The sequence below is a fragment of the Tyto alba genome, unplaced genomic scaffold, assembly GCF_018691265.1.
Source record: "Tyto alba isolate M040663 unplaced genomic scaffold, T.alba_DEE_v4.0 Super-Scaffold_44, whole genome shotgun sequence".
Taxonomy (NCBI): domain Eukaryota; kingdom Metazoa; phylum Chordata; class Aves; order Strigiformes; family Tytonidae; genus Tyto; species Tyto alba.
This window is the reverse complement of record NW_024881320.1, coordinates 9,937,503-9,959,652: the sequence shown is the minus strand read 5'-3', so window position 1 is coordinate 9,959,652 and position 22,150 is coordinate 9,937,503. Positions and strand designations below refer to the sequence as shown.

The 22,150-nt window shown below is 37.9% G+C and overlaps 1 protein-coding gene across 4 annotated transcripts in view; it reads left to right on the top strand.

The window, feature by feature from the left end:
• LOC104369039 (septin-2) overlaps positions 1-22,150 on the top strand; it is a 41,374-nt gene that overhangs the window by 384 nt on the left and 18,840 nt on the right. For 3 of the 4 annotated variants that reach the window (XM_033008146.2, XM_042805437.1, XM_042805436.1), the window contains exons 2-7: positions 5,562-5,613; positions 6,728-6,827; positions 8,330-8,416; positions 9,029-9,152; positions 13,916-14,050; positions 14,503-14,620. In XM_033008146.2, the coding sequence (XP_032864037.1) occupies positions 5,587-5,613; positions 6,728-6,827; positions 8,330-8,416; positions 9,029-9,152; positions 13,916-14,050; positions 14,503-14,620 (591 nt within the window). In that variant the 5' untranslated portion in view covers positions 5,562-5,586. Of the gene's footprint in view, positions 1-2,561; positions 2,585-5,561; positions 5,614-6,727; positions 6,828-8,329; positions 8,417-9,028; positions 9,153-13,915; positions 14,051-14,502; positions 14,621-22,150 lie in introns of those variants that run through there. The other variant, XM_033008147.2, reaches the window with a different exon arrangement.

The following is a 22,150-nucleotide window of genomic DNA, read 5'->3' as shown; positions in this document are numbered from 1 at the left end:
GGGCCGCGTTCTCCGGCCGGCGAGTGGGCGCCTCCACCCCGCACACCGCTCCGCCTGGCCGGGGGCCGCGCCCCGCCGTCGGGCCTTGCCCGGCCTGCAGCCGCCGGCGGCCCCGTCCCGGTCCCTGCGGCTCCCCCGCAGCGGCGGGTGCTCTGCGCCCTGGGCCCGGCGCCGTCCTCTGCCCGGGGAGAGGCTTCTGAAGCTGCTGTGTGAGGAGGGAAGAAGTGTGTCGGGGTAGAACCCACGAAACCCCGCAGTCGGGGCATTTTCCAGCCTTCCAGTTGCCAGAACCGGGTTCAGCCAAGTCCCGAGGAATCCCCCCGAACACAGTGCAGAGGCAGTTTGTATGTGCGACCTGGCAGCCAATCTTTAGGCTTACAGTTTTGAATACCAAGAAGCATATTTCTGTTTTGTCTGTCTTTCCATCCATTAAGCAAAGCACGCGTTACTTTTGGCATGTGGGCAGAGCCTCTGCGCTGCTGGGGTCCGCCAGGCATAATGTCGCTGGAGAAGTGGGGCGAGGACGGGCCGGGAAGTTGTGTCCCCGCTGGGCATTCCTCAGATGTTTTTTAAATTGCAACACCAAGCGGAGCAGCCGCCGGGAGCTGGGGGATGCTGCAGGGACATGCGGATCCCGCCACAGATAGAACAAGTGCTTTACCGTTTGCTTTCTTCCTTTTTTTTTTTTTTTTTTTTTTAAGGTCTTAAATTATCGGTCACATGCAGGTTAGAGACTGCATGGTATCATGGGACTTGAGCATGATTTGGAAGTGATTTCAAATACTAACTTGCCACTGTTTGCTGTGCATTGCCAGTATACAGTTATAGTTAAGCTTTGTGGATGTGAGGCAGAGCTGCCTATTTCCTGATGAGTGACCATGGCTAATATGTTTAGCTTTTTAATTTAAAAAAAAGCCCCTGCTTTTCACATTAACAGATCTGTTTTACAGTATTTTTCTCAGATACAGTAACTCTGAGAAAATATTATCAAAAGCTGCTTGTGTAGGAAGCACATAATCACTAAAACTGATAATTAATTTGAACGGTATCATTGACTACTTTGTGCTTTTTAAGTGACTGTATTCATTGAAATAACGGTAGGAAGTTGTCCAGACTAATATGTTAACATTGAAATGGAACTTTAAATAAAATATTTAGGATTAGAGCTCTAGATGCACGCATTGCTTTTTCTAGACCTTTTCTGTTTAAGAACAGTGCTCATATATGGTTCTTCTCTTGTACTTGTTTAGTCCTTGCCTTCTTTTGATGTGCATATGTGTGCTGTTAAGTCACAGAAATGTTACAAGTTTTTATGAACAGTAATGCATTCCCAGTAATACTCCCTATGGTGGGCCATTGTTTCAAATACATTACTAGAATGAAGTCTGTAGAACTGAGGAACACTGAATACTAATTGAAAGGCAAAGCAGTGGCATACACTTAGCTTGGCCTACCTGCAAGTGCCATAGCTGGGTTGTTGTATTTACTGTTAAATTCTGTTTTTGCTGAAAGTGATACAGTCATTTTCCTGAGTATGAATAATGCTGAAATGTATTCAATTGTTAATGTGTAAAAGAGGATTCCTTCAATTGGCAACACCTGTTTCTCATGAGGAAAATGGAATCATCTGGGATTGTTGACATAGAGGGAGTGACGCTTTTCCCTGAGAGCTTCTGGGAGGGAGGTTGCAGTCACAGTGATGAGGACGTGCTGCAAACAAAGCATGATGCAGAGAACAGGCTCTGCTGGACCCCTTGTTGTTTGATAGCATTGAGTGGTTCATGCGACTTTGATTGTGTAAGCTACCAAAAAAAAAGTTAACTGCTTTGTACTTTAATACCCCTATATCCAGTTTGGAATACAGTGAGGAAATTTTAAGTTCTTGCATAACTTCCTTGTTTCTCTGTATGCAAGATGCTTGGAAAAGTTATAAATTTTAAAAAAATTATTTAGGTGCTTCAGTACTTGACTCTGATGTTTCTTTGTGGGTTTTTGTAGTCTTTTTATGAGAAACTACAATTACTGGTATTTTACTGACATATTCTTGGTGTTTCTCTGTGTGAAGTCTGAAAATGTGACTTTGAAATGTTAATATTGTTGAGAACATTTCCAGCACTTGGAAACCTACTTAAGTCTTTACTGCTTTCTGTGGTTCCTTATTAGGTTATTAAATACTTTTAAAAAAGTATTTATCAGAGTTATAATCTCAGATGGAAAGAGGCCTCCTTTGATAAATCAGGAGGGCTATTCTGCTTGTAGCTATGGTTTTTAAGGTTGCTCTAAAGTGATTATTTTAAAATGTTTAATGTCCTTATATGGAAACACTCTTTATACTCTTTTTTTTTTTTTTTTTTTTTTTTTTTTTTAATAGTGGTTTCTTTGTGTTAGTTCCTATTAAGAAGCTCCCAGTCTGCCTGTTCCTAACAGTTTACTTCTTGCATCCCGACAGGAACAAAGGAAATGACCCATTTTCCTTCCCTTCTCTTTCTCTCTCACTGGAATACTGGTTTTAGCAGAAGATGGTAGGATGGCGTGTTCCAGGTCTCTGTATTTGTGGAGGCAGCAACTGTAACTGATATTAGTGGTAATTTGCTCCCTTTGATTGCTGAATAGCACATTGTTTAGGATAGGATTTTGTTGGGATCTGAAATGAAACTTTGTTACGTTATCTACTGTTCAAAAACTGATTTGACATTCCCATACTGTAGCATAGTGTCCGTTCTTCTGCTAGACCTGCTAAATGGAGCCTACAGTTATTTACAAATAAAGTTTCACTGCTTTATGCAAGTTAATGCAATTGTATCTTACCTATTTCTTTCTGTTTGAAATATTTTGCATGGGCTGTTTTGCTTATCTTGTAATGATTGAAATAGTCCTTTGAAAATCTAAAGAAAACAGAGCATCTATGGCTTGCTCTGTTTTGCTTTAGTTGTTGTGGCTTTCTAATTTTATTATGGAAAATTGATGAAAAATTAAACATTACCATTTCCATATGTAGGACTATCCAGAGTGTTGTCAGATGCTCAACTTTACATTATTTTAATGTCTGACTCCGTTGTATGCAGACAGACTTCAGGATTTCAGCAGCCGTTGATGCATAGTGTAGTCTGGTCCATTGTCAAATTACCACTTGTAAGCGCTGTGGTTTTTTGATGTTGTAAGAAGAGGTAACATGCAGCATTTTGCTACTTCCAAGGCTTTGATTTATAATTATATGGTAAAGCTTCAGGAAGATGGCTCACCATCATCTGAGGTAGCTGGTTGGTTGAATAATTTTCTGTGAAACCTCATGAGGGCAGTGTTATGAATTGCAAAATGTGTTGAGGCTGAGTAACTGAGGATTCATTTGAACTTCAGTGCCTTACTTAGGTGTTGTGGAACAGCAAGTTTTGTTGTTGTTGTTTAGCTTACTTTTAGTTAGAATATTTCTCTTCTAACACAATCCAGTGGAAAATAAGCATGTGCTGCAGTCATGCTATAATCAGAGCAGCTGTCCTGCAGCTTAGGCTACAGCAACTTTTTGGTCAGAGTAAGACACAAGATGAATGTGGTTTGCTCAGTAGGAAACAGGCTTTGTAAGTTATATTTGTGGAACAATTTATTGTATTTTAGCTTTTTGTGAGATGACAGTTTAATTTTGAAGCCAGATGTATCATAATCAGTTGACAACAATTTTGACTCTCTTGCTTTTTAATCAAGTAGTTTGAGTAATGCTACAATGGATGTGACTATACCGTCAGTTTAAAGCATAAATAACTACAGAATTCTCCATACGTATTTAAATCTGAATTGTACTCCTTCTCACCTTTAACTATAGGCAGCTGCTCTGGGTGGCTTTTCATCTGGCATTACTGTGAGAAATGGACCAGAAGGTCTATCTACATTAGCACTAAGACAGTGACTATTTATGAACTTTTCTAAACTCTTGAGTTATGTTACTGATTTTATAGACAAGGTGACAACAGAGGTTTCCAAACATAGAAACAAGATGTGAACAGAGCAATGAGTTGTATCTCTCAGTGAGGCTGTGACTGTTTTTAAGGATCTGTAACGCTGGTTGGCTGGAGGCTGGAATGAGCCCCTGAATATTGGTCAAATTAAAATAAGCTCTATGTTTCAAAATCATTCTTAAGGGATGTTTCCCAGGCTATTTTGAGGAATGCACAATTAGAGGCTGTCAGAGAATGATTAGGAACAGGACCTCCCTGTTTTCCAGGCAATGGATGTATTGGGGTTTCATGAGCAAGCAAATGAACTGGGGATGGGGGGGAAAAGTAATTGGAGGAAAAAGGGGAAACTTTCCTTGCTTACAGGGTGGCTGGTGTCTGCACAGCTGCCAGGATTTGAAATGCCTGCTTCAGAGCAGATGAAATGCTATGTGAGCTGAAGACATGTTTTCTTTAAAACATTACAATTATGCTACCTTCGACTTTCTCTTTAGTCCCAAACTTAGTATGTCTCTGCTAGGATCTGACTGTCAAACTGCCAGTGTCAGGAACTGGACTGTATCCTGCTCGAATGACTCCTGCTACCCAACAGGAAAGCGTTTCTGTCTGAACACACAGGTGCCTGCATAGGTCACTTCCCTGCTTTCCCAGGCCAAGAGCTGCATTGTCAACAAACCAAGCTGTGAAGTGCTCCTGCCACTTCTGCGTTTCCTGTCAGTGCTCTTTGGCTGCTGGAAATAAAGGGGCCTTGCTATTGCTGTGATAACTAATCTATAGCACAACTAACATCCTTGAGTAAAAAGATAAGGGCTTGCCAAAATCCAGCTGTTCCAGGTGTCTGAAACTAAAGAACAAATCTTTTTGGTCATCCTTCAGAACAGGGCAAATTTTCATGGGTTAGCCAAGTGCCAAGGTTTTGCAATGTTTGGTGTAGTGTTCACATTCAGTGCTAGTACTTTAAAGTGGCTGAAAATGATGTTATGTTTACCTGGAAATCTCGTTGGTGCCCTGTTCTCAGGATAATTTTCATGTGTGGTCGTAATTCTCAAATACAATTTTTTGGACAACAGTTAGATTACGTTCACCTGTGTGTAAACCATTTTTTTAAGAAACATACAATTCTTAAGTGGAAAGGATGAAAATGGAAGGGAGAAGGATCTCATGCTCTTCTGTGTAGGTGATTTGGAACAGCGAATATGAATTTCAGGTTTTATTAGCCAATTACAAAATTAAAGAACAGAAAAATTTTATCAGGAGTACCATGCATACTCACCATTAGCATTCAGTAGATATTTTTCCTTCTTTAAAGACAAGATGGATGAAAGATCTTCATGGATACTGAATTTTAGCATTATGAGTTGTAAAGGAATCTTTCTATTTTAAAACTTTTAAGTATTTATCAAAACCAGCATACTTCATTTAATCCTGTGTAGTTTCTTCCCTGTGAATAGCTTCACAGAAGCAGCTGTTCTGATAATGGCTGTATTGTAATCTTTAAGTATGTGACATTCTACTACAATAACATGTGATTATTATATGCAACTGATCAGTTCAAAATGAAGATGAATGTAATCTTCAAGTCGGCTAACATGCACTATGGATTTTATTTTCCAGTGTCTGAAACTTGGAGTGGTGAAACATGTCTCAATCAGGTGAAAAAGTAAAGGTAAAGAGATGGCAGCATGGCCAAAATTTTGTTTGGAATCTCTTCACTTTCTGAAAATACTTGTGGTTTTACTGAGGTAGAAAAACAGTGAATAAACGATACCTTATTGCTTCATATGCATTCTGTAGAAGGAACTGTTTAGTAGAAACAGTTCTTGCATATGATTCTAGTAAAAGGCTTTCAGATGTTTGCCAGACATTCAGTGTTTGCTTACACATTTAGAATGGTACATTTAGGTAAGGAAATTTAATTTGACAAACCTTCGTTTCTAATGTTTTTGCCTATCTGGGTGAGTTTTAAAAGGATTGTTAGCAAATAACTAATTGCCTTTGAAGTGATTTTCCCTGTATCCCCCCTGCCCCACTGGAAGTATGGCATTGTATAAAAACTGTTCTCATTGTAGACTCATCTGTGCAGAAAACATTTGGTTCCAGCTAGCTCATAGGTCCCTAAATCAAGTGGCTGTAGTTCTTGTTAAGGCTCTTATTAGGTTTGCAGTCAATTGATAACAGATGGTGAAGCAGCCTGCCCTTTTTATAGCCCAGATCTCTCTGATAAGTTTTTCAGGCACATTTCTTTTTCCTGCTTTTGTGTTAGAAGTTAAACATCATAAAGATAGGTGAACAGTTTAACAAGCAGAAAATAGATCTCTGTGTAATTGTATCTTGGTAATCTCTGCATTACTATACAATGTTCTTGTTTTTTCCTACATATGAATGTATGGATTATTTATTTTTGTAGAAGAGAGTAGCAGCAGATACCAAATCTAAACAGATGTCTTTGAACTCTATCTTAAAATCTTGGGGATTTTTATCTATGTTTACTATTTAAGATTAATAATAGCGTGTTCTTGCAAGCTTGCAGATTTTTTTTTTATTCAAGAGACTTTTGTTTTTATGTAGCTTAAGGTACTTATCAGATTTCTATGTAATGCTTCATAAATGGGTCTGTTTCAAGGTCTGACCTGATATAGCAGCAAAGAATTGTTTCATTCTCTGTTTTTCCATGTGCTTTATATACCTCTGCACTTTATTGTATAGAATCAACTGAACTCTGTTTCAACTTCTTAGGGGGAAGGGGATCTCATTTCTATTCCACTTTTGTTTTCCTTCAGTTTTCCGACTCAGCAGGCTATGTGGGATTCGCTAATCTCCCCAACCAGGTTCACAGGAAATCTGTGAAGAAGGGCTTTGAATTCACACTGATGGTGGTTGGTAAGTGACTTGTTTAAATATTTTTGACTGTTAAACAACAACGAAAACATTTCTTTCACATAGACATATATGTCTTCTTACTTAGCAATTGACTGCTATACGGAAGAAAAAGCTTTGAACCTAATTAAATCTCTTACTATTTTGTCATGTTTGGTAGGAGGGAGTGTTTGTAGTGATTAAAGATGATGACTTTGAGCCAACAGGACATTCTTGTATTCCTGACTCATCATCAGATGGTAGGGATAGTTGTTTAATCTTTTTTTTACTCCTATTTCCCTAGCTGAAGGCATGAATGCACATGGTGAATATCTTACTCTTGAAATGGTGATGCTATTCTTGTGTTTTCTGCTGTTTTATACTGATTCACTCTGGTGGTATAACTAAATTTTTAATTTGCCTGTTCTGTGAACGTGCGCCTGTCTTGGATGGAAAGCCCTTTAGGCACAAAGCTGTTTTAAGTGACATGTTGAATTACACTTTCACTGGATCAGCTTAATGTTATACAAGTGCAAAAGGAGTCCACAGTACTATTACCTTTTTGTAGTAGTTAGCTTGGAACGACATGTTACTGAAAAATGAAAATGAGAAGATATGCATAATACTACCTTCTTATTCTCTGTGCTCTACAGTACCCATTGGGATTGTTTAGTGACAGTGTCCAGCAATGTCTGTAAAACAAATAGATAATTTGTGTTAAGTGTAGAGTTTTTTATTTCGTGTAGTTTGTGATGATAAATACAGATAACTGCTCCATCTCTTGGATTAGGTTAGTAGCATCTGAAATAACACAGCCAGTTGTCCTACATGCTGACTCTTCTTTGATTCCTTGGGTTAGGAAAAAAAGTTTTTAAAAATCAGATTTAGTAATCGCATTTACAGGTTTAACTTTATTACCTTTATATCGGACAAAATTTGTATGACCTGAAGTTTTAGAATTGCGGAACTTCTTTGGTGAATTTTGAATAATTTTCTTATGATTTTCTGTTTCATGTTTTGTAGGATGTGTGTATCCTAACTGTAAGGATGCAAAGCTCAACTGTTAGTTTGGGATTGCTTTGTTCATACTCCCTCATAACAGTGTTCCAGATACAATTTCTAGCTTAGGAAAACCTTAAAGCTCTCAGAAATTTTCAACAGGAAAGTTACAGCTCCTGAGTTTGTAAGTTTAAATGAAAAAAGTGCTTTTATTTCCCTGAAGTAACCTAACTATCTCTAGATCTATAGTCAAAAAATGCTGTATGACCTTTCAGGTTTTATTATGAAATCTATTAGAGTAAACATAGCATTTTCATATAACATTTGTAAAAACACTAGGGGCTTGTTTTTCTTGTGTTTTTAAAGTGCTTAGAGGAACCTTTCGTGTTTTTATCTTAAGCTAGGGTGGATCTTGATGAACAAACTACTTTTTCTCCATAATGTGGGTTTGGGGAAAGAGGATGTGCTTTAAAAAGCCTGGAGTAAAAGGTGTATATGCTTATTAACCTGAATTATTTTGCTTGCAGGTGAGTCTGGCTTGGGAAAATCCACTTTAATTAACAGTCTGTTCCTGACTGATCTTTATCCAGAACGTTATATTCCTGGAGCTGCAGGTAAATGTGGTTTTGCAGTTTCTCCAGCACATAACATATGAAATTTCATGTTCTTTCAGTTAACACTGTTTCATTCTGATAACTTCCTCATGAGACCCTTTCTTCATGCTGTCTAGTTGTATTTTTATCTTTTAAATGATATTTTTTTTTTAGCTGTCATTTTCTCATTTATATGTCCTTTCAAAGACTTGGCTTTTGTTGTTTCTTCATCAGTTGCTATTAAAAAAAATCAACCTCCTAAGCCTTTTAGGTGTCTATATACCTCAATGTGGGTTTGCTCTAATCACCATTTCCTCTAATTTTTTTGCCTGTAATATCTTAAATCCTGGTTAGTAAATACTTTTTGACAAAGAATCTAGCATGCTTCCAAGTATATAAATTTTATTTTTGCATATTGTCATTAGTAAATCAACTTTTTTTAGTTCACTGTTTCTTGTTTATTTACCAAGATATGTTAAATTTTTACTAGCTAGCTTGTTTTCTTCAAATATTTTATGTCATGTAGGTTACAATACATTTCAGATTGCATTTCCTCTTCTGTTGCTCTCTCCTGCAGGGGTTTCCATAGCAATTTATAGGCTTAGTAACAATCAAAATATTCCTTTATTTTAGAGAAAATAGAGAGAACAGTTCAAATTGAAGCTTCTACGGTAGAGATAGAGGAGCGAGGGGTGAAACTGCGTTTAACAGTAGTTGACACACCAGGATATGGAGATGCCATTAACAGCCAGGACTGGTATGTGTGTAAATACTGCTTTGCTTGATATTTTGTATCTTATGTGAACACTGCTCTAGTGTGTCTCTCTCTCTGAACTTCAGTATGCAGCTGGTGATCTTTGGATAACTTTGTACTAAAAGGAAGCAAGAGGTTCATTATTCTAAACACTAATGAGGTGTATTCATGGTAGAGGTTTTTTTCCTGAGGTCTTGCGGTTGTAGCACAATTTTCTAAGCGCTTCTGCATTCTCAGTGCTCATCTTCATATCCTCAATTACGTGATCATTTAGTTTGTGTGAGCTTTCAAATTAAGTTTCTCTTATAATTTTTGTTGCCTTAAATACACATCTCTAGAAAAACTGTATTACTTTGTACAACTTTCTTTTTCATTTTTTAACCACTTATTTATGTTTTTAAAAGGTTTGGTTATTGTTCTCTAGGCTGTGATTCTCCATCAAAATTAGTGGCCTTTCTTCCAGTAAGGTTCTCTGACAGGTGCAATCAACTTTTTGTCTCCATAACTGCTTTGATAGGGCAGAATTCTGGCAGAGGGAATTTTTTTGATTGTCTTTTGTATCTCTGGCCCATCCAGTTTCCATTTTTTTTTTTAAGACAGTACCTTTCATTTACCCTCCTTAATATGTACTACTAGCAATTTGGATAGAACTGCATTTTTTTATGATGAAGTTACTGCTTAGTGCTCTCTGGTCTAAATATCACTAATAATCCTAAACAACTGAAATCAACATCTGCAGATACGCTGGACAACATACATAATTGCTTTAGCATAAAGATCATGAAGAAAGAAAATGGTAAAATAGCTATGAAAGAACTGGGCAGTTTGTAACAAAATTACAATTAATAAGTTTTTTCATAAATATAATTTCCAAATCATCATTATCATGCACTTTAACTGAGGAAAACTGTTCTTGTTATAACTTTTTTCAAATACAGATGAGATATATTAATGTGCTCAGTAGCTTGTGTGAATTATTCCAGTTCAACTAGAAGCTAGACTTGAATTTTAATGTGGTAGTCTTTTAAGAAGTGCTAACTATTTATTTTTATTGGCTATTATTTTTTGTTGACACTTTTTTGTGGTGGTGGTGGTAATCCTAAGGCAAACAAAGTGTCACTGTGTAGGGAAACGGACCATAAACCTGATACTGGTTGATTTGAGTTCTTCAATATAAATTGAAGATCAGGAAGGAGGCAAATAGCTGATATGATAAACATTTATAATGCTAACAGAATGTTTTGTAATATTTTCTTGGCAGAATGCTGGGTTATCTGGAGCATTCTGAATAACATTGTTATCAGGCATGATTTTTCTTTCTATGGTGTACTGTAAAAACACAGCAAAAGTGAAGGCAGTGAAGTTTTATAATATATTAAACGAAAATTTGAAAGTAAAGCTGTAGTGGGTTTTTTATTTTCCTCCCACTTTTCCTACTTTAAGTTAAAAATAATTGAACTTTTAGAATAACACTAAGACATCTCTCTGGACTGCAACATGGTCTTGCTTATTTAGTACACTGTTGACTAGAGCTTCCTTCCGTTGGAGCTGAGAGCTCGACAGCCCATGTATTGTGTCACACAGAGCTCTTCCTGTTGATTGTGTTCTAATGCCCTTTGTTTATTCTGCTAAGATGTTTCTTAGAGACCTACGTGTTCTAATTTTTCCCCTTTCTTTTTGGAGTCTTGCTAAATAGAGTAATTTGATGATTCAGACCCAGTAGAACAATATACCGGTTTTTACTTAGTTTTCTGTGACAAATCTTCATCATCAAAATACATTACAGGAACAAATAGTACTTACATACTACAAAATAAAAAGATGCAGCTAATTTTGTCTTTCTCTAGTCCCATTTTCTTATGTCATATAAAAGTCTTTCAGCCATGGTGAGTGTCATTTTGATTAAGTCTGTCACTACAGGATGTAATAGGGACTTGGATGGATAGACTCTGTTTCAAACTGTAGTCAAGACTAACCCACTGCAACCAACTTCCTTCCTTGTTAGTACAGAGGAAGCAGCAAGTTTGTGTTGTTGAACTTAGGTTTGTGTTCAGGAGCATTTATTGCAATTATGGTTAACCAGTAGATGGTGCTGATCTTGATCCACAAGTTTTATAAAGCACTTTTAGGGAAAGCTGCCATTTGTGCAGACAACCTTAGTAAAAGTCATCACCCTGAAAAACAGGTAATTGTTGAACAGAGGTAAATCAGCCTGGCACAATGTCTCTAGGAGGCAGTGATCGTTGATCCCGTTTCAGATACCTTCCTCCTGAGTAGATTTTCTAATGGCTTTTGGTTTCTGTCTTCGCATTGATGAAAGGACTTACTTTTAGAGTTTGAATTTCAAGGATGGGAGCTGGTGTGAATTTTATGTGTGTTCTATCACAGAAGAAGTGCTAGTAAGGATTAATTGTTCTCAGGAGTTTGTCTAGTGGGACTCCTGAATTGCAAGAATAAGTGTTAGTTTGGGAAATGAGTTGTTAGAGAATGTGTTGTACTAAATCTATAAAGTAGATTATTTTTTGTTTTCCAAATGCTGTTGTACTTAAATGGCCTGTAAGAAAATGTGGATGCTAATCGCAGTTAACAATAGTGATGACTTTTTTAGATTCTGTGTGAAGCTTTAGTGCTAGCTGGAGATCTGTGTTCTAGAATCAAACTACACCTAGGAATGTGCTTGGCATGTGTTTGGAGAATTGCAGAATTCTTTATGGTGGGAGGTTGGAAGCATAGAATGGCTCTTCCATGCTTAAGGACATTGGGATTGTGAGAGAAGTATGTCCTTAAGATCGCGTCTTTTATTAGACAGAAGAGAAAGGATCTAAGGAGGGGAGGAAAAGAAATGGCTTCATGCGTAGATTTGGGATCAAATCTGTCAGCAAAAGGATGGATAACAAAAACAGTCTGCAGGTTAACTTGTTAGATATTGCCGATCATGTGCCTTGTTTTATCTTGGTTGCAGTGTTTCAGGTCATTATTTGGTAACTGCTTTCTGGCTGCTGCTAACTTTCTTTTTTTACTGGTTTACGTTAAGTTGTATTTTGTGGTTTTTGGCAGCTTGGTAATACTGTTCATTTTCCCCCAGTGGGTTTAAGTGCAACGGTTGTGTTGTTTTCTGTTAGAATACAGGATGTGCTATCTCCTAAGTAATGATAGCACAGTGGTATAAGCCAGGTGTTTCCCGGAAGTCAGGAGGTACAGGACACTAACGCCATATTTATAGGGAAAATTATAGCTGTTAGAGCTAGAAAACTGCACGTAAACTAATTGCATTGCCAGGGAAATGTGTGATAGTTGCTTTCCCATTGTTTGTGCTTGGTTTCTGTCCTAATATTCATACGTCTTCTGTCTTGTTACCTTTCACCAATATCTCAGGTCAACAGGAACATAAACCATATTGTCTTTTTTCAATGTGTTTAGGTATTAAGATGGTAGTTCTTAAAGACTTGAGCAGCACTAAGGTCAAAAGCCAATAAATTCCATGTTTTGCCATGTTGTCTTCTGCAGTATGACTTATATCTTTGCAAGGTTTGTACTGTTCTAAACGTGTATATATATTCTACTATGGATTTATTCCTCCTAGATCCAAAAGCTTATTCAACTTTGACAAATCAAATTCCTCTCCAGGATATCTTCCATCATTCTTGTTACTTTCTTTCATTATCTTCATTACAGCCATGCAGCCCAGGGTTGAAATTTGCTACCTGTCACAGTATTTGCCATAGTTCTTTGTGTTTATTTTTTCCAGATTACAAATTCTTTTTATGTGTTCATGTCTGTTTCCTTTTTAAATTTCTCTAGTCAAATTTTCACTTTGTCAACCACAGAAGTACTGGTTTTCAAGTTAAGCATTCTGCTCAGTTTTTTGCCAAGTAGTTTAAGATAAGTTCATGACACACAATCATCTGTCTAATCTTATCTTCATCAGTGTGTTAATTTCCCTTCCTCTGCAGTACTTAATATAAAGTGTCCTTTTATATTAATGTTGTTTGCAGGTGTCTACATGCTGTGGAATATCTTAAAACAATTTTATTAGTAATGCACTGTGTTTTCTTTTCTCTCTCTAGTCACTGCTCTTTGTGTCTGATTAATTTGTGATCAAATTTTGTGTTACTTCACTTTTTTTGTAGGGCATAATTTAAATTGCCTTGAACTAAGTAAGAATTATTTTTCTTTGCCAGCAGAAAAGGATTCTGTAAGGTAACAAAAATAGCTTAATAAATCATGTGATGCTTTAGTGCATGACTTGCAAATGTATTTGTACTTAATTCAAACAGACTAGAATATTAGAATTCTCATAGGTAACTATAGAAACGCAGCTCTAGGGTCAGGATTGTAAATCAAGAGGATATCCGGGATATGTCATTTGTCAGCTGGTTTAAAAACAAATCCTCACCCCCTACCCCCAGCAAAAAAGCAGAAAAATCCTCAATCTTCTGTTCCTGTCTGTGTTGTCTCAGCACTGAGTGCATTTTTTATGAGCTTGCACTTGAACTTTTTATCCAGTGTACAGAGTAGCACTTGAAAGTAGCTCTAGGCATAAATAGATACTTGGTTGTTGCTATGAAAAAATCTTTCTGCATTATCAAAATACGTTTCCTAAGTAGTAGGCACAATGCTAGGAAGTTGAATTTTTGTATCAGAAATGTTCTCAATAAGAGTGTGATTCTTCTCTTGTTCTTATCTCTTCATAGTTCTTTTTTTATTATTTTAAAGCTGATCTAAAATGCCTCTCTTTCTTCTCGCACACCTCCCATGCCTCCCAGCTTCAAAACAATTATCCAGTACATTGACAACCAGTTTGAACGATACCTTCATGATGAGAGCGGTCTAAACAGACGCCACATTATAGACAACAGAGTCCATTGCTGTTTTTACTTCATCTCTCCCTTTGGGCATGGGTAAGAAAAAGCTCTTGAGCTCTAATATTTTAGGGCATTATATCTTGTTTGTAAGTCTGTTCATTACTTGATCTGGAAACTTAACTTTAATGTTAATTGAGTTGCTTCCTACACTGCCAGTTAGAAAATGCAATTAAAATGGTCCTTGGGGATTGATGCTCTTTTCTTTGTCCCTTTTTTGGCATTTAATATTGTTTTGAAGCAGTCAATATTACGTTGTTTATTACCCAGAAATATAAGAGCTTATAATATCCAATTTACCTTACAGCGACAATTTAAATTGCAGTTCAACCTTTACCCAACCAAGCTGATAAGCAAGTGCTCTGACTATATTTAGTCTGGAAATACTATTTATATAGATACTTGAAATAAATAACTTTTAATATATTTGGTCTGTTAACAAAGCAAACAAAACCAATTTTTTTTTCCCCATCTTTTCTATTTGTTGGCAGGCTGAAACCATTAGATGTAGAATTCATGAAGGCTCTTCATGGAAAAGTCAACATCGTCCCTGTGATTGCCAAGGCTGACACACTGACGCTGAAGGAGAGAGAAAGACTGAAGAGAAGAGTAGGTCTAACACTTGATCATGAGAACAATGCAACCCATACAATGTTAAAGCCAAATATAAAGTAAATTCAAACTGAAGAGGGGTGAGTGATATTGGCCAAGGACCTAATCTTCAGGAAGTGTGGGGTGGGAAATCTTCACTGAAGTCTGATGCGCTTTACCAGTTACACTTGCTGAGAATCTGTCTGTTCTTGGCTTCATTTATCTCAGCAAGTGGTGCATCCCAATAGAGCAGGTTTTGAGGAAAACTGTATGTAATGAGGGCTTGAATTATCTTGAAATGCATGTGGTGTAGATGTCTCAGACTAGGTCTTATGTAGTCCAATGGGCTAAATGCCCGTTAGTGGTGGGAGTGCATTAGATATGTTCTGAGAGTGTATCTTTAGTTTCATCCAAAAGAAACTTGGTTTGCATACCCTAACTGTGCTGTGTGGTTTGCAGCAAAATGTGGCTAAGTCAAGGCGATTAGAAACTTTTGTAATAAATACAGTTGTGATACAAACTAAAACCCTAATACAGAGGCAGGACAGTTGGGCTAGTGTGTTAGCAGGATGCTTTTTGCAGTTCTGTTGTTATGGAAAAATTTATGTTGTCTTGTAAACGTTTTTCCTACTAGGTTATCTGTTCCCGTTAAATACCAGGGCATACTTAGGATTGCATTGGAGAAAATTTTTCCAGACAGTGGTACTAAAATACATCTTTTTGCATTGGAAGATTTACTTGCTGTCTTGATTTTTTTTTTTTTTTCTTTTATTGCCAAACCTTTCCAAGGCAGGCCAGCCTCTACCAAATATGCCATTGTAGTGAGTTCTACAGGAATAAAGTACGTATTTGTGGTTGTATGAGTCTTTCACCTTAAATCTAACTTCCACTTAGTCTCATCATAGAATAATCTGGCCAATGAATGTAAGTATTTAATCTTTCCTGGCTTATCCTCTTTTGATTCAGAATGACTTCATGCACCTTGTTAAAGAAAGGAATGGGTAGGTGGTGAGGTTGTATTGTACTGAGAGGTGGCTCTGTAAAATTGATAGAGATCATAAGCTTTTTCCAGGTTCTATTGACTCAAAACCAGTATATTCATTTGTAAGGTCTAACAGATTTTAACCCTACAAAGCCTGTGAATTTTTACAAGTTCAGTAATTTATGCCTTTAGTGGTATAGAGATAATTAGTACTTCTAAAATCCAGTCTATACTTTACACCAGAGTATGCAAACTTTTTGTTATGCTAAAGTTATATCTTAATCTTCTAGATTATATTTTAATATCATTTTATACTACCACTTTTTAAATTTCATGGACGGCATGACAGATGTTTTGATTGTGCTCTTCTGGCTTCCAGGAGTCCTTTAGAATCGTTATTGGATCTTCATTCCAAGGGCTTTTGTGTGAGGAAGGTATTCTGTTTTCTTGAAGAGGGAGCATAATTTTATTTAACTGGGAAGATAGTGTAGTTAAAATCATGCTTACAAAACAGCAGATGAGCTGAACTCAACCTAGACTCAGAGGATTTGTTTGGGGTATTTTTGGGTGGACCAGTGCCCCAGTCAAAAGGTGTGACCCATGGTGTTGGTATGTAAGCAACTACAGTTTGTCAAGGTGAGATACTGCTGGCATTGATGTTGTGTTTGTATGAAGCTCAGTGATGTAAGACAACTTGCCCGAGAAATGGAATAAATCCTCTGCATCTGAGTATGTTTAAAGTGGAGGACAACTGTGACTGTATGAACCGGGTCTGCAGTGTAGATAAACATTCCCTGAAGGGAGGGGGAATGATTTATACAAGAATGACCAGCTTTATGATGAACTAGGTGAAAGGGGGAAGTTAAAAAAAAAGGTCATTCATAGCGTTAAAAAGGATCTGCTGTGTCTTGCTGGCAGAAATGCTGTCCAGGCTCTTGAGCTTTCATTTTGTTCCTCCACAAATGCTACGAGGAGATGGCAGGTACTTTTGGCAAATAGGAAGAACTCATAGGGAAATAACAAGCAGAGATGTGGCTGCTTATGCTGGCTTTATTGATTCTCTTTTTCTGTGTCTGTACTGCCTTGGTGAAATATTTTTATCTGATAATAATGTTGTTTGTGGAGCTGCTACTTTATAAAGAAACTGTATTTGATCTTTCAGCAGTGTACTTCAGTTTCAGTTTTCCTAGGTACTTATTTTTTGGTTGAGCATTTTGTTGCAGAATGATGTTGAAAGAGTTGAAGCAGGCATTTGAAGCAGAAGGCAGGGATTGGGAGAATGAGTAACTGACCACTGTAGGAGAAGATCAGGTTCAGGACCATCTAAGGAACCTGAAGGTGCACAAGTCCATGGAGATGCATCCACAGGTCCTGAGGGAACTGATGGATGAAGTGGCTAAGTCACAATCCATCATATTTGAGAAGTTGTGGCAGTCCAGTGAAGTTCCCACTGACTAGAAAAGGGGAAAAATAGCCTCTGTTTTAAAGACATGAAAAAAGGAAGACTCGGAGAGCTACAGGCCAGTTGGTCTCACTGCTGTGCCCGCCAAGATCATGGAGCAGGTCCTCCTGGAAGCTGTGCTGGGACACATGGAAAATAGAGGTCATTGCTGACAGCCAACATGGCTTCACTAAGGGCAAATTGTGCTTGATGAATTTGGTAGCATTCTACAGCGGGGCTACAGCGCTGATGGATAAGGGAAGAGCAGCTGATGTCATCTACCTGGACCTGTGCAAAGCATTTGACACTGTCCTGCATGACATCCTTGTCTCTAAATTAGAGACATGAATTTGATGGATGGACCACTCGGTTGAAGAGGAATTGACTGGTTGTTCGCACTCAAAGAGTTGCAGTCAATGACTCGATGTCCAAGCAGAGAGCAGTGACAAGTGGCGTTCCTCAGGGGTTGGTGTTGGGACCACTGCTGTTTAACATCTTTGTCGGCATCATGGACAGTGGCATTGAGTGCACCCTCAGCAAGGGCAGTGATGACACCGAGCTGTGCAATGTGGTGACATGCTGGAGGGCAGGGATGCCATTCAGAGGAACCTGGACAGGCTGGAGAAGTAGGCCTGAGCAAACCTCATGAAGTCCAACAGGGCCAAGTGCAAGGTCCTGCACATGGGTCAAGGGAATCCCAAGCACAAATCCAGGCTGGGAAAGGAGTGGACGGAGAGCAGCCCTGCGGAGAAGGTCTTGGGAGTATCAGTGGATGAAAAACTGACTGTGAGCCAGCAATGTGCACTCACAGCTCAGAAAGCCACCTGTGTCCTGGGCTGCATCAAGAGCAGGGTAGGCAGCAGGTCAAGGGAGGAGATTCTCTGCTCTGCTCTCATGAGACCCCCCCCTGCAGTGCTGTGTCCAGCTCTGGGGCCCCCAACATCAGAAGGACACGGACCTGCTTGAGCAAGTCCAGAGGAGGCCACAAAGATGCCCAGGGGGCTGGAGCACCTCCTCTATGAGGCCAGGCTGAGAGACTTGGGGATGTTCAGCCTGGAGAAGAGAAGGCTCTGGGAAGACCTTATAGTGACCTTCTAGTACTTAAGGGGGTCTACAGGAAAGCTGGGGAGGGACTCTCTCAGGGAGTGCAGGGATAAGATGAGGGGCAACAGTTTTAAACAGAAAGAGGATAAATTTAGATTAGATGTAAGGCAGAAATTCTTCCCTGTGCGGGGGGTGAGGCGCTGGCCCAGGGTGCCCAGAGCAGCTGTGGCTGCCCCCTCCCTGGAAGGGTTCAAGGCCAGGTTGGACGGGGCTGGGAGCACCCTGGGCTGGGGGAAGGGGTCCCTGCCTGTGTCAGGCAGGTTGGATTAGATGACCTTTAAATGTCCCTTACAACCCAAACCATTTCACTGAGAATCTGAACGTTCTGCTTTGTCAGTTCAAATACATAAACTAATATAAAATAGGTTCTAGCTATAGTCATCTTTCACAAAAGCAGTTCTTATGTGAAATGAAGAGGAACATACACTTAGCAGGTTTCAGTACTTGCTGTAATTGTTTTGGGATTTTTTCTGTGCTCCTTTTATCTGCTGCTTGGTGGCCTCTCTTAGGGTCAAGCATAGCAAAGTGCACGTATTGTTTGACATTTGCTTCTCTGTATTGTTAACGCCAGATTTTAGCTGAAACATGGCAGTAGTGCAAGCAAACATGTTTCCCAAATGTGAATTTAAATTTCTTATTTTTCAGTACAATTCTGTAAGTGATGTTAGATTAAGGGTTTATGATGTATGTTTATTGTGGAAAATGGAGATGAATTCCAGTTTACATATCCTGTGATGAACAGATTAATTTAAAGGCAACCTCTGTTGACCATATTCAGTGCTAGTCTGTGACTAGTTTTTTGTAGTTTAAGCAAAGTTACTTCTAACTAATTAGTCTTTAGAACATGCTTGACTTACCTATATGGACATCATATTTATGCATTGGCTAAATATAATGAGATGAATGGCATTTATGTTGTAGTCTGAAGAAGTGGTTAGGAAACAGGTAAACAAGTCTTAATTATTTTTGTACTGCTGGCAAAGGTCACTCTACAAACTGAGTTTATACTAAGTCAAATGTATAATGTGGTTCCAAAGCTTTGAAGGTCTAGCTACTGTATATTGTTCTAAGTCAAAGCATCTTGGCTAACAGAATCTCTAATCAAGAATAAGAATCAAAATCCTGCTTTGCTGACGCAGCTTGAAGTCTTATTTTTTTCAGATGTTTCTGCCATTTGGCCATCAATCTAAAGTAAAATGTTTTTGTTTTGCCGCTTTGGACTAAGCAGCAAGATCAGTTTGTGGTACTTGAAAAGGAAACCCAGCTTGGAGTAATTCCTGTTTGGTCTTTCTGGAATTCAAAGTAATTTTTTAAAACTTTTGAGTGGGAAGAAACGCAAGGTAGTTTCACAAGCTGTGCCATGTAAGGCTGCTAAGGAAACCTGCTCAAAAGAATGACTTCATGAGAGGGGAACTAATATTTTGACTTTTTTTTTTTTTATTTCCCATGGGAAGGCTAATCTTTAGGAACACAGAATCCTCTGAGGCAAATAAAATTCAGATTTAACGAAGCAAAATGCTGTTTCATTGTTAGGACCATAAAATACAGTTTGTTTTTATTGCAATTCTTTTTCCTCTCAGGAAAGCACTAGGTTTAACAGCTGTAATATATTATTCTAGCACCCCTTGTTGTTGGCTTTCCCGTTATTGTTTCACTTGCATTTTATCTTTGAGATCTCAGCCAGGTTAAATGTACTTTCTTGTTTTATGCAGCTACTTAAAGGCATCGCAGTGCAGGACTGCCCCACCTATCCCATCTGTGCATCTTTTACTGTCATTTGGTGACAGTTTAGTTATCTTCCATTTTGCAAAACAGTAACAACATGCATTGGTTTAGGTGTAATTCTGTGAATGTAACTGTTCGTTGCTTATTGGCAACACTTATTTCCAAATCTCTTTTTTAATTTAAAAATATTGCTCTCTGTGTAGGTGGGGGCTCATAATAATTTATTCAGTGTGTGCACGTGTGTGAGTGCGGGATGTTTGTATACCTGGCAGGAAAACATTGTCATGAAATAGCTGTGGTTCATACATACTCATTCTTCTTCTAATGGTCTGAAGAATTGTTTTATTTTAAACAGCTGTTTAATAATCCAAGCTCTGGTTGGACAAGTTTTATTTGTACCATTGCTATTGGTTGCCATCAAGACAGAGGATCAAGGAACCCAACAACACTATGAGAAGGCTCATTAAGATGTCTTGTCTATTTGAATCTGGTTGTATTATCAGGTTAATGTCCAGTTATTTGTGTAGTAATGACAACACAAGTCCATACATAAGCTTTTCTGAATGCTTTTATCATTATCTCACATACCCATCCCCCCCACACACCCCCTGTCCCCAGTTTTGCCCAAACTTTGTCTATTGTAGTTCATTAATGCAGTAGTGCTGCTGCTTGGCTCAGGTGGTGGTTGTGGGGTTACAGTTGCAACTTGTTAAGGAATCTTAACAAGAGGAGGTTTGCACAGTTAACCTTTTTCTGCTGAGACATCCAGGATCTCTTTGAAGAGAGTTATTGTGGAATCTCAGCATTCTTCATTCCCTCCTCATACCACCATACTTTCTTTAATGAAAGAAAATCTTGTTGGTGCATTTGATGGGATTCTGACTTAAATATTTTTAATAGTATGGCAGTAGAAGTATTCTCTTCAGTTCTGAAGAAAGGATTGAGTTGTGCCACCTTTTGAAACTGCCAAAGGTCTGGAATTATGCTAGCTGCTTACCCCTACAGTGATTTCATTAGGAAAATAATGTATACAGGAATACAGATTAACATAAAAAATAGACTATCTCAGACATTAGTGACAAGGAAGAAAACTGTTTATGGATGGTTTTTCTTTTAGTGGATTTTGAATAACTTTCTCCAGTTTAAGTGGATAATAAGCTTTTGTCTTTTTGATTCAAGAGGCAAAAGGCCCTGTCTTTTTAAGTTTTTGTACATATCAAATACATGAAAATATACTTTGACATGAGCTGCATGGTTTTGATGATGTAATTAATGAATACCTCCTGCAAATTCATTGCTTCTACTTATTTTTTCATATTAACTTCACTTTGGTTTTGTCTGCTTCTGCATTATGCTCCAAGGAAATCTTATGAGGCTTTTTTTTAATAATTTACTTGCTATGTTTTCTAAAAATGCTTTTATCTTCTGTGCCTTTTAAAAAATTTTTAAGCCTGTGTTATTTGGCACTTTGGACAATGACATGCATATTAGTTTTCAAAAAGTTGTGCAAGAGTATATTGTATTACAAATATTTTATTACATATGCAGCTAACATTCATGGCAAATAATGTTCTAATTCTGATGTTTATTCCCCAAGTATAGCTATAGATGGTTGGCTGAAGGCCTTGATTGCACCTTGATGTGTTTATTTTAAGTCTTTATTTCTGTATCACTCTGCAAAAATACTCTTGTTAAGGTCATATGCAGAGATGTTACAAAATGCACTTAGTCAGTGAGGCTGTTTCTCTTTGGCCAGGCAGGTGAGCTGCTGTTCGTGTTCAGCCATTTCTGATTTTGCAGATTGTATTATAGATAGATTACAGCAGTTTAATTCAGAGGTAATCTCAGCAAATGCTTTGGCTTTTTAAAATGCCTGTTAGTAGCTCTTAGAAAAGAACCTCTGTAGTTAGCAAATCTCAGCAATGTTTTTAAGATACTTCTTTTGCAATAGTAAAATAAAATCTTTAAAATCTAGTCAGGTCTAGTCTAGCCTTCCTTCCTTCAATTTAAGGATGTGACTGATTTCCCACTTAGTATTCCTTTCTTACATCTCAAAACATGTAGGTTGCTTGCTGAATGCTTTTATACCTTGTGCTGTTCTTTCCAGGATATTTATGGATTTGAGGTTCAAGTCTCTATTGAATGAAGAAAAAATGGAAAATGCTGGGGTTTTTTTCTTCATAGGTAGAATTAAATTATGCCATATAATATAAGTCTTGTTGGACATAAACTAATTTGGTAGTACATAAACTCAAAGCATAAGAAATGGCAGTTTCTGCTAATGCTTTTTTCTAAG